The 12,500-nt window shown below is 44.0% G+C and overlaps 1 protein-coding gene across 3 annotated transcripts in view; it reads left to right on the forward strand.

The window, feature by feature from the left end:
* Positions 1-12,500, forward strand: part of ankrd44 (ankyrin repeat domain 44) — a 45,125-nt gene that overhangs the window by 6,056 nt on the left and 26,569 nt on the right. For all 3 annotated transcript variants that reach the window (XM_063214115.1, XM_063214116.1, XM_063214117.1), the window contains exons 2-5: positions 3,586-3,669; positions 4,933-5,011; positions 7,310-7,380; positions 12,150-12,350. In XM_063214115.1, coding sequence (XP_063070185.1) covers positions 3,586-3,669; positions 4,933-5,011; positions 7,310-7,380; positions 12,150-12,350 — 435 coding nt within the window. The remainder of the gene's footprint in view (positions 1-3,585; positions 3,670-4,932; positions 5,012-7,309; positions 7,381-12,149; positions 12,351-12,500) is intronic.

Here is a 12,500-nt window from a genome sequence, read left to right on the forward strand (position 1 = left end):
TTTGGACACTTTTGACTTTTTGGCTGACTTTTTAGCTATGGCACATGTGAGGAATCTCTCTTATACCTCTCATCACCAACCGCAACTGTGTGTGTGTGTGTGTGTGTGTGTGTGTGTGTGTGTGTGTGTGTGTGTGTGTGTGTGTGTGTGTGTGTGTGTGTGTGTGTGTGTGTGTGTGTGTGTGTGTGTGTGTGTGTGAGACAACGAGAGAGAGAGAGAGAGAGAGAGAGAGAGAGAGAGAGAGAGAGAGAGAGAGAGAGAGAGAGAGAGAGAGAGAGAGAGAGAGAGAGAGAGAGAGAGAGAGAGAGAGAGATCTGCCTTTGACTGAATGCATGTAATAGTGAGCTATATGGTACACACATACAATATGTGTAATGCTGTGTGTAACATCTTGTGCATTCTGTATTTAACATCTTGTGCATTCTGACACCTTAATTCTGCTCTAAGTGCATACAGGTCAGCAGACAGGGGGATGATATGGTCAGCTGTCCCAGGCCCAGGGAAAGGGTTTTGGGGGTGTTAATTGGGCTCCCATTGGCCCTGCCGTGGCTTAGTCGTCTGGGCACTGGACTGCTACAACGGCTGGTGATCCGGGTTCGATTTCCGACCCGGGTCGTTTCCCGATCCTCCCCTGTCTCTCTCTCTCCCATTCATTTCCTGTCCCACTCTTCATTGTCCTGTCTAAATAAAGTTACACCTCCCCCCCCACACACACACACACAAAATGGGTCCCCATTACATTGTATGTATTGAGAAGGGGGCCCTTTCAGAGGATTTTGTCTCAGGCCCCATTAAAGCTGTCAGCAGTAGCAGCAGCAGCTGAGTGCATATGGATGAGTCTAACCTGGGTCCTGGTCTTTTTTTATTGTTTATTCATTAAGGTCTTGTCGATGAACAACCAAATGATCAAAGCAAACATCTCTGAAAGAATACGTGTTACATACAGTTGCATTGAACAAAACAATTCAAAAGACCTGAGTTCCGAGTCTGGCTAGGTCCACATTCGACTCCTGAGTCCCTCTGTATGGTATGAGCATGACTGACTCGGCCACATGTGCTCTGCACATGACCTCTCTGGCCTCACGCGCAGTGTGTGCTGCTCACTGCCCAGGCTCTCCGGTGTGTGTGTGTGTGTGTGTGTGTGTGTGTGTGTGTGTGTGTGTGTGTGTGTGTGTGTGTGTGTGTGTGTGTGTGTTTGTGTGTGTACACAATTTCAGTTAAGCGGAAGTGAGAATGCGTCGGGCTTCCTCTTTGTCATCTCTCTGAAAAAAAGCGAAAGAAAGTAACAGGAAATGTGTGTGTGTGTGTGTGCGTGTGTGTGTGTGTGTGTGCGTGCGTGCATATTTTCGGAGTGGGTTACCATGGATGCTGCTGGGCCGGCCCCTGGTTGGCTAGATTCTCTCCGCTCCACTTTAACGGAAATACGCTCACCGACCACCTTAAAAGGCACACCTTGCAAGGGTTGGGTTGGACCCCCTTTTGCATATAAAACTGATTTAACTGCCTGCAATAATACTCAGGTAGGCTGTGGCAACAAAGAAATGAAGAAATGATGACACCAATGAATATGTGCCCACAGATACATTTTTCGAAGCATTCTCTGTAAGCCTTAGAGATAGTTGTGCGTGAATATCCCAGTAGATCAGCAGTAGTTTCTGAATTACTTAAAACGAGCCCATCTGTCACTAACAACCATGCCATGTTAAAAGTGACATAAATCACATTTCTTCCACATTCTGATGCTCGGTTTGAACTGCATCAGATGGTCTTGAGCCTATCTAAATGCCTACATGCATAAAGTTTCCTCCATGTGATTGGCTGATTAGAAATGTGCATCAATGAGCAGTTGGAAAGGTGTGTAAAAATGCTGTAAAATAAAGTGTTTGGTGAGTGTACGCCTCATCATACTGACGTGTGAATGGCTCTCCACCAGCTAATCGTCATTGCACCGGATCTGTGATGGATAACAGCTTTGTAAGCTTGCCTTCTGTTAGCATATGGTTGTTGCCAGTGATAGTTTAGATTTTGCCTTTTAGGGTCTGTGCACCATGATGAAGCCTCTTCATGCAGATGTGCCCGTCGACGGGCATACTCACTTTTTTCCAAATACATTCAACAACATCAGAGCAGCATTGCTTTGACATAACCTAGAGTCTTAAGTAACAGATTAATTTGGTGACAATGTGATTATAACAGAGTCTCTGTGCAAAGAACTTTATAGATCCTAAAGACATATACAATTAAAGAGTAGGGTTGCACTGAGTTCACAGTAGATCTGCTGTAGGCTACTGAGGTGGTTAAGATTTTTTAAATTCCTGCTGGGACCCCCTTCGGGACCTGACGATAGTTTCGCCATTTTTTTGTGTCGTTTAGTATTGCTAAATTGTAATCTGAATTTGAAATAAAAAATGAACACATTTGGCCAAGCCGTGGCTCAATCAGTTGTACTGCTACACCGACGACCTGGGTTCGATTCCGGCCCGGGGTCACTTGCCGAACCTTCTCTATCTCTCTCTCCCCGCTAATTTCCTATCTCACTCTAAACTGTCCTGTCACCAATAAAGGCCAAAGGTTCCAAAAATATCATTAAAAATAAATAAATATAACCAGTTTGGAAACACCTGCAGTACTGTTTGTGGTATCGTCACTAACTGTACTGTTTGGCAACAAAGCTTCATTGTCCTACTACTGCTTTCTCTGAAGTCTAAGAAGATGCTGATGTGTAGATGTGAACGGCTGATAATCTCCACCCTCATGGTGGTATCTGGCTCTGAGGAGACGTCCATGAGACAGGAAAGCTGTGTTTTGATGAAAGAGATAAGCCACGTCCTTGACAATAACATGCCATGTGTTTTTTTCCATGTGCTGCTCTTCAGACAGGAAAACACAGCTATGAATTGGAAAAGGCAGCAATGAATCGAAATGCACATAACATACAGTATGGAGAAAAAAAAATCCAGAATTTGCAGTTACTCATTTTGCAGCAACTCAAAATGAGTTTGCACTGTGACTGATTAGAGACACTGTAAAGAGGATGATGTTATTGTAAACATGCAAACGTGAAGGTTTAAAGAACAGTTCTTATCCAATATAAGCAGTTGTACTTACACCCTGGCCTTGCCACTCTCTGCATCTTAAGTTCTTCAAGGATAGATGCTGGTGAATTTAATGATCTACCTAAACAGTGAACACGACATGTATCCAGTTATTCACATGTTATAAAGACACGCACATAATGATATCTTCATGAAACGCTCTCTTCTTTTTGTCTTATGTAGGCTACTCCTAGCCTCCTCTTGTCTGCTTGCTGCCTTATGAAAATCATTGACCCTCTGCAATATCAAATACTCTTGAGTTATTCAGGGAGAACCAAATCACCATTTATGTACTGCATGTCATTTACAGCGGAAGGATATTTGATCATTTGTCTGCACTCATAAATAGCCTATTATTCAAATATGAACATATTCATATAGCATCTTCATAACGTCTTACATTTGCCCTATCAAAGCATCTTCGGTGGCCCTGTTAAACGTTAACTTTTCAAGCCTCTGACTTCTCGTGTCTCCCTCTGTGTCTTTCTAGCCTCCTCTTGTCCAGGCCATCTTCAATGGAGACCCCGAGGAGATACGCATGCTCATCTACAAGTCAGAGGACATCAATGCTCTGGTGAGTCCTGCTGCTTTTTATAGCCTTCTCCTTATCTCATCCTCTCTCACATCTACTCCCCTATCATCTTGTCACTGCCCACACCAGGTCCCGAAAGCAAAAAAATAAGTAAATGAAATTGATGACCACAACTGCACATGAAATTGAGGAGCAATGCAGGGCTTGGTTTTGTGTTGCGCGCTGTCTTGTTTGTGTTCTTTCGTCGTGGGTATTTTGTCTAGTGGGATCTGCCTGTCTTGGATGGGAATTGTCTCTTTGTCCATCCATGGGCTTGTTTTGGATATGAGCTCTGTGTGTGTGTGTGTGTGTGTGTGTGTGTGTGTGTGTGTGTGTGTGTGTGTGTGTGTGTGTGTGTGTGTGTGTGTGTGTGTGTGTGTGTGTGTGTGTGTGTGTGTGTGTGTGTGTGTGTGTGTGAGAGAGAGAGGGAGGGGGGATAGGACGGAGAGAATGTGTGTACAGAGAGCGAGCGAGAAAGAGTTAGATAGTGGGAAAGAAGTGTGTGAAAGAGAGAGAGAGAGAGAGAGAGAGAGAGAGAGAGAGAGAGAGAGAGAGAGAGAGAGAGAGAGAGAGAGAGAGAGAGAGAGAGAGAGAGAGAGAGAGAGAACAATACAGAGATGCGGATACAGAGGATCCCCTAGTTTTGAACTGTGCTCGTCAGTCAAGCCTGTGACTGACATATCAGAAACTGGGACAGCCTCAATGACAGCTGCCATCGCTGCTTCAGGCCCGGTTGCGGCACATGCTGTCTCTGTTTCATTTCTCTGATTATTTTTAACTCGTGCTGTCACACTGTCGTCTGTTTTCCCCCTTGATAGAACAACTGATGGATTACTTGCTGTTTTGTGTGGAGACAGAAACTCTTATATTTAACCACAGAGAGATACTGTCTGATCAAAGTGTAAAATTACAAATGCGTTTCCTCTCCATCATTCCTTTGCCCTTTTTCTGTTGCCTCCCTCTCTTTGACATTCTCTCTCTCGCTCCCTCTATCTCTCTCTCACACTCTGTCCGCATTCTCTCTCTCTCTCTCTCTCTCTCTCTCTCTCTCTCTCTCTCTCTCTCTCTCTCTCTCTCTCTCTCTCTGTCTGTCTGTCTGTCTGTCTCTCTCTCTCTCTCTCTCTCTTTGCTTCTCTCTCTCTCTGTGTGTGTCTCTCTCTCTCATTCCTTCTGTCTTCTTTTTTCTATCCCTCCATCTTTCTTCTTAATGTCATTCCTTCCCTCTCTGTTCTCTCTCTGCTCTCTTTTCTTGTGTTCATGCTACAGGATGCGGAGAAGCGAACGCCCCTCCACGCGGCGGCTTTCGTTGGCGATGCAGAGATCACAGAGCTGCTCATCCTGTCGGGTGAGAAGAGAGCCCCCCCCCCCCCCCCCCCCTGCCCTGAAAAACTTGCATTTTTTAAAACATGTCAGCATGTGCTTTTCCACTTACACACAGCACGGTACATGCACACCAACGGCGCGGACATCCACAGTACGTCCACAGAACGTGTCCGTTATCAGTCCGAAACGGTTAGAATGCATGAAAACAAATCATGCCTTGCACACAGGAATGTGGTGTAAGCGCGGTGCATGTCCGTCCCGACCGGACATGTCCGCGTTGCTCCTTGAAAATAGAACTCGAGTCTATTTTCCTGCGCGGACGTCCGCGTTCAATGCGCGGCTCCCATTGAAAATGAATGGCTGCTGCCCGCGGATAGAACGTGGACGTTGACTGTGCAGTGTGAAAGGCAGCCCGCGAACCTCTCGGACTCGCGCTGCTCACGGAGACGTTAAGGAAACGTGCCGTCCCTGTGTGCATGTACCGTTATACCTTCACTCAGATTAAAATAGTCAAAGCACCAAGAGGACTTCATTGAGTTAAGTTGTGTCAACAAATATTTTTTTTATTACCGTGTTTATAACCTATCCCCCTCACACATTTCATTTATGAGCCCAGAGGGCTCTAGCCTGGGCGAATAGCCGACTGTTGACTCTGTCGATCAGTCTGGCAAAAGCCATGAGGAATCCGTCTCTGTGGACGATGGGATATGGTCTGATCTTACCCTATCATTTATATTAATTGAAGTTCCAAACTCAAATTAAAACCCATATTGTGCTTTATTAGCATGACTGTTACGTTATAGCGTCGCAAAAGCAAACAAACAACAAAACGAAGGTGTGAATATAGTTACCTTAACCAATCAGTAACGGAGCTCGCGGGTGAGTTCTACGTCATCACTCTCAACTGTTTGCTGATTGGCTAAACACTGAGAGAACCGAGCTCGAGGCTTTTGCCAGACGAAAAATCTTTGGTTGGAGTACATGGATGGCGTCGCAGGCTAAGAGGGCTCCCCCCACATAGCAATCCAGTGCCCATCCGTTAGAGCCACGACTGGGCCCTATTTTATTTTCTTAATAATACAGGGGCGTTGGCAGGCTTTGCTGAGGTCAAGGCGGCGTCGGCAGGCTTATGATGTGGTGAAGGAGGCGTTTGTTCACTAAGGTTCTCTACTGCTTCACCTCCTTTTGAACCCCCTCTCTACTGGGCCCTCTGGGCCACCGTAGAAAAAGGATTTGCTGACTTTTGGCAGAAGAGCTGCTGTTGTCATGCTGAGTAAACACATTAGGCCTACCCACCAAAACAAAGAAGTAAGAGGAACCGTACACCAACTTCCACTTGACAAATATGCGAAAGCCCTGCAAAACTCAAAATAATCCTTCAAATGAAATTAAAACATGTCAACATGGACTTTTCCACTTACACACATTATACATTCACTCAGGTGAACATAGTCAAGCAACAAATGACTCGATTGAGTTAGGTCGAGTCAACAAATATTTTTTTAATATCGTGTTTATAACCTATACCCCTCACACTTCATTTCATTTATGAGCCCAGAGGGTCTGGTATCTACCAGTATTAACATGTTTTTTTTTTCAAGCAGAATCTTGGCTAACCAATCAACATACAGAGGTGCTTGTCATTGATTACCTGGAATGAGTACATTTGAATTTGTGTGTAGGCTGGCTTATAGCCAGGCTACAGTAATTGCAAACCTCACCACCCGACATCAGCGATTGGGTACAGGCAGATTCGAATGTTTTAAAGCTCTGCATGGCCCACACCTCCAAGATGAAAGGATTGCTCAATACAACACCACCAGATCCTCTGAGCTAAACGAAGACCTGTTGGCCTACTACACAGTACATTTACTAATAGCCTATTTACTAATTCAGCACAATTTTGTTGCCTTCAATGACGATGACAATAAACTTATTGAATCTTGAATCTTGAATCATTTACTAATAGCATCTGTAGAATCATGGTAGCTCACGTTTTCCTTACTGCAACTACACAGCATAACTACAGGAAGTAAGATGCTGAGAGGTTTCATTGGCTACTGCCCGTAGCACTTAGCATCTAGCCTTTGCCAAAGTTCAGGATTAAGTTTTCAGCACAAGTGTGTGGCTAGCTTGACATTAGCATGTCTGTCAGAAGCAATGCACATGTGCACTTGTAGAGCATAGCTTAGTGAAATTTCCATAGCAAGGACTGGTACCTGGTTTGCTGTGTGAATATTCAAAGTGGTATCTTTGTATCTCTCTTTTCCCTTCTCTCTCTCTCTCTCTCTCTCTCTCTCTCTCTCTCTCTCTCTCCCAGGAGCACGGGTCAATGCCAAAGACAACATGTGGCTCACTCCTCTCCACAGGGCTGTGGCATCCCGTAGTGAGGTTGGTTTCAAAATCTCCCTCTCTTTCACACACACACACACACACACACACACACACACACACACACACACACACACACACACACACACACACACACACACACACACACACACACACACACACACACACGCTCAAAGACACACACACACACACACACACACACACACAGGCTCAAAGACACACACACAGGCGTGCACACTCACAAGCACGCTCTTTTTTACTTTTGCACAAGGGCAACTCAGGAAGTGTGTTACTCACTCTGAAACCAAAGCCGGTGAGGAACTTAACTGCTCAGCATTATGTGTGTGCTGTGCTCGCTGCTTAGAACTTCACCCGATACAAAGATCCCTTTTCATGCAGATCTAGTCCAAACACAGGAGAGTAAAAGCCACCCAATAAACGAAACAGCACTTCTACTTGACTCTGTGTGTGTGTGTGTGTGTGTGTGTGTGTGTGTGTGTGTGTGTGTGTGTGTGTGTGTGTGTGTGTGTGTGTGTGTGTGTGTGTGTGTGTGTGTGTGTGTGTGTGTGTGTGTGTGTGTGTGTGTGTGTGCATAGGCCGCTGTAGCATGCAAAATATGTTGAATAAAATGGTTTTGAGTTTGACAAATGATTTTATAGTAGCACTTTTTTGGTAATGGTCCATTCATTGTATTATCCTACCCATTTTATTACTCTAACCTTGTGTTGTTACATGCTTCACTATTACACGTTACTTCATGTAGCCTACATTAACAAGGACCGTTTTGAAAAACAGGAAAGTGTGGATGACTGCACCACTACCCTTTATTCATTATTTGGATTGAATCTGTGGAAGTCAGCTATGCAGACACATATACTTATCTCTCAATTAATAGTTAGCACAATTCAGAAGCATTAGAATGAAAACATCTTCTTTCCACAGTCTGAAAATGCCCTCCATGTATGTCAAGGCAATATCAACAGTTACTACATAGTTGCACACTAACGTCATTTCCTACTCAAGTTCAATTCCATTCAAGTTTTAGTTGAACGACACCAGAGGGAAATGGTCTTAAGGCATTTCACAGAGCCCAGAGAGTGAACCACTTGGGCAAAGTCACTAAGGCAACAGGCGCAGGAAAAACAATCCTTTGAAACGGAAGAAACCTCGAGCAAAAACCCTGATCTGACAAAAGGGTGCCCTTTCACTTCAGGCAGACTGGTTATGCAGGAGTCATAGCAATGAGAGAGCTCCGGGGGAGCTAAAAGCTAATGAACTATATACACATTGGGAACAATGGACTCAAATCAAGAGAACTTTTCATCAATGAAGAGGGTAATGAAACAGCTTAGTAGATAGATGTGGCATGTATGACAGGTGACTCTTGGATGGACATGCAGAGCCATGAAGTCAAGGCCTTTGTAATAAAAATGTCGTCATGAAAATATAGTTGGTTGCCAAAGAACATTCAAATGATTTTCATCAGTGTGCTGTGTATTCCAGGACATCGATACAGCAGCCAGTCAGCATAGAGAATAGATAGGCAGCAACGAGCATAGAAAATAGATAAGCCGTAAGCAGTGGTATATGGCCTGCCATGGTCACAATAGGGCACCAACACCCATACAAGAGGGCCCTGGGCCCACGGTCAAATACCCAGCTTCCCCCCCTAATAGCTCCGCCCCTGGCCGTAAGGATATAGAATGTACGCATGGGTAACGGGAAACAGTGATCATAGGGATGGACAGGACAAGTGCATTATTTTGAACATTTAGGCCCTTTTCTAAATTGTTTGCATTAATGTCTAGTAGCCCCCATTTTTATGTTTGCTGCTGTCTCCTTTATTTGGCTAATTTTTATTTTGTCTCACCTGGCTTTAGAGTGGGTGTCTATGGGCTTGTCTCTATGTCTGTTCTTTCTGTTAGGGGCTAAATGTTCAAAATAGTGCACAGGAAAGGGACAATAGTAAAAGAGGGAATAGACGGGGCATAGCAGTATGCATAGAGAATATACTGCAATGAGCATGTAGTGAACAGGCAGCGCTAAGCACAGAAATTCTTGTAAATGCAAGAGGTGGATGCCATGCAGTATCATCGCATACCTGTAGTTTCGAGTAGGAGGAGGAGAGATAAGAGAAAGAGAAAGAGAAAGCATGCTTCAAATATGACTCATCTTATAATGCCTCTCTCTGTCTTTATTTCAGTTTTTGTTAGATGTAAAAAAAGACATTGAACATACATTTTTACATCATATGATTACGGGAGTGTAAATGACTCAATTAAATTAAGTAATTATGACTGAATTAATGATGTAATTCAAAGACTGAACCACTGGCTCTCACTGTGTCAGGTGTATACATGACAGCAGCAGCAGCAGCAGCATCGCGAAAATCTTTGAGCATGTTATTGCCACACTGCTACCACACAATTGCAAAAATAACTGACTTGACTTGAGCTGACTTCATAACATGGGTTTAGCGGCTTTATTAACATTTTTAGACAGTTGATTTTTTTTGTTGGGGGCGGGTTGCTGGATGGGACACAAGTCATTGTAGGATCACCACGGCATATTGTGATGTTGGCCTGTCTAGTCATATTGTGATGTTGGCCTGCCTATAGTCTTATTGTGATGTTGGCCTGACTAGTCTTATTGTGATGTTGGCATGACTCTTATTGTGATGTTGGCATGACTCTTATTGTGATGTTGGCCTGACTAGTCTTATTGCAGTGTTTCCCATACATTGAGGAAACTATGGCGGCCCGCCATAGTTTAAATTTGGCCGCCATAGTTTCCGAAAATGTAAAAAATGTACTTTTTTTTACTTTTTTTTTTTTTACGATTTCCGTGTTTGTTAAAAGCGATTTCAATTACGATTTCCTTCGCATTTTCCTCCTGGAGTAAATACATCCTATAGAGAAAACCACAAGTGCTTGAAAGAGAGAGGGATCAAAAGCCTTGTCAAGTTGTTGTAGTTAACTTGGGTTTGGGAGCAATAAAAAAAAAAAACCTTCCGAGAAGGGACAGTTGGGATGAGTTTACTAACACTCCCCAGGCTTTGTTTTACAGTTGTAATGAGTTAGGTGACAGGCCTTCATTGACAAGGCAGAGGAGACATCGGGCTGCATATAGAAATGAATGTGTAATGAATGTGAATATAGACATAAATATGTAATATGTTGTTCAGCCCTTTTAATGGGAGGAATTTTGAAAAAACTGGCCCTGTGACCAGCACCCCTCATGTAGAATGTGTACGCCTATGTGTGTGTGGGGAAAAGGCATAGCCTACCCCCTTAGACCCTTTTTGTTTATGCGTTAACAATTTCACAGCAATCTTAAATTCTTATCTCTGCTCCTATTTTGTTTTATTATTTTTTCATTACATAGACCCTTGCATGTGTATGTAGCCTTATTTCTCAAAATATAAATGGCTGAAATGTAGGCGTAGGCCTATAGTTTCTCCATGCGCCAATGTCATACTATACTCATTGTTTTGCCATTTTGCATTTACACTGCGTGAATACCCCCGCGAAAAGTGAAAAGACCCCAACCCCCCCCCCCCCCCCCCCCAGGGGGACAAAAAAAAAATCCCGGCTGCCCCCATAGTTTCCAAAATTTCTGTGGGAAACACTGTATTGTGATGTTGATCTGACTATGCTTATTGTGATATTGACCTGACTAGTCTTATTGTGATGTTGGCATGACTCTTATTGTGATGTTGGCCTGTCTAGTCTATTGTGATGTTGGCCTGTCTAGTCATATTGTGATGTTGGCCTGACTCTTATTGTGATGTTGGCCTGACTATGCTTATTGTGATATTGACCTGACTAGTCTTATTGTGATGTTGGCCTGACTCTTATTGTGATGTTGACCTGACTATGCTTATTGTGATGTTGGCGTGACTAGTCTTATTGTGATGTTGGCCTGACTCTTATTGTGATGTTGGCCTGACTAGTTTTATTGTGATGTTGGCCTGACTAGTCTTATTGTGATGTTGGCCTGACTCTTATTGTGATGTTGGCCTGACTAGTTTTATAGAGCTCGAAAGTGACGTCACTTCCCCCGATTTCATGGGACCTCAACAGCGTTTTTAGCCGAAAATCGTAGCATGTAATCCAATGGCGGTATTAAAATGATATTTCGATCCCCTTCGAGTTGTGCCACGAGCTCCATATATGTTGTTTCTGATATTTTTGCTTAATTTTTCGTATGAACCCCCACACTTTTTAGAAAGCTGTGTTTCTTCACATTTTTCATGCCGACGGCCTCGGAACAAAACATTGATACTTCTGCATGAATAATCTTTATCTAGCCTCTTAAACAGCATATTTGTAGCCCAGCGCATATCATGACTGAGATCAGAAGATATTTACTCTCTACCATGTTGTTAGATGGTCAGCTTAGGTCCCGTGAAACGCGGAACTAAGGGGCGGGACTTTCGAGCTCTATTGTGATGTTGGCCTGCCGCCTATAGTCTTATTGTGTTGTTGGCCTGACTAGTCTTATTGTGATGTTGGCCTGACTCTTATTGTGATGTTGGCCTGATTAGTCTTATTGTGATGTTGGCCTGACTAGTCTTATTGTGATGTTGACCTGACTATGCATATTGTGATGTTGGCCTGACTAGTCTTATTGTGATGTTGGCCTGCCTATAGTCTAATTGTGATGTTGGCCTGACTAGTCTTATTGTGATGTTGGCCTGCCTATAGTCTAATTGTGATGTTGGCCTGACTAGTCTTATTGTGATGTTGACCTGACTAGTCTTATTGTGATGTTGGCCTGCCTGACACTTCTCTCCTACCCCTCCCCAGGAGGCCGTGCGGGTGTTGATCCGCCACTCGGCCGACGTGAACGCTCGTGACAAGAACTGGCAGACGCCGCTGCACGTGGCGGCGGCCAACAAGGCACTGCGCTGCGCCGAGATCATCATCCCGCTGCTCAGCAGCGTCAACGTGTCGGACCGCGGCGGACGCACCGCCCTGCACCACGCCGCGCTCAACGGGCACACAGAGGTACTCTTTAAGGCTCTTAGATACAAGTTGAACTTCTCTGGTACTACCACCTAAGGATGATAACATTGGGAATGTACTGTATTAATTTATTAGGTTTCACGTGCTAGCAAATAGCAGATTCGCACCCAATTATTGTCCATATACGGTAAG

This window comes from Engraulis encrasicolus, chromosome 13 (genome assembly GCF_034702125.1).
Source record: "Engraulis encrasicolus isolate BLACKSEA-1 chromosome 13, IST_EnEncr_1.0, whole genome shotgun sequence".
NCBI lineage: Eukaryota > Metazoa > Chordata > Actinopteri > Clupeiformes > Engraulidae > Engraulis > Engraulis encrasicolus.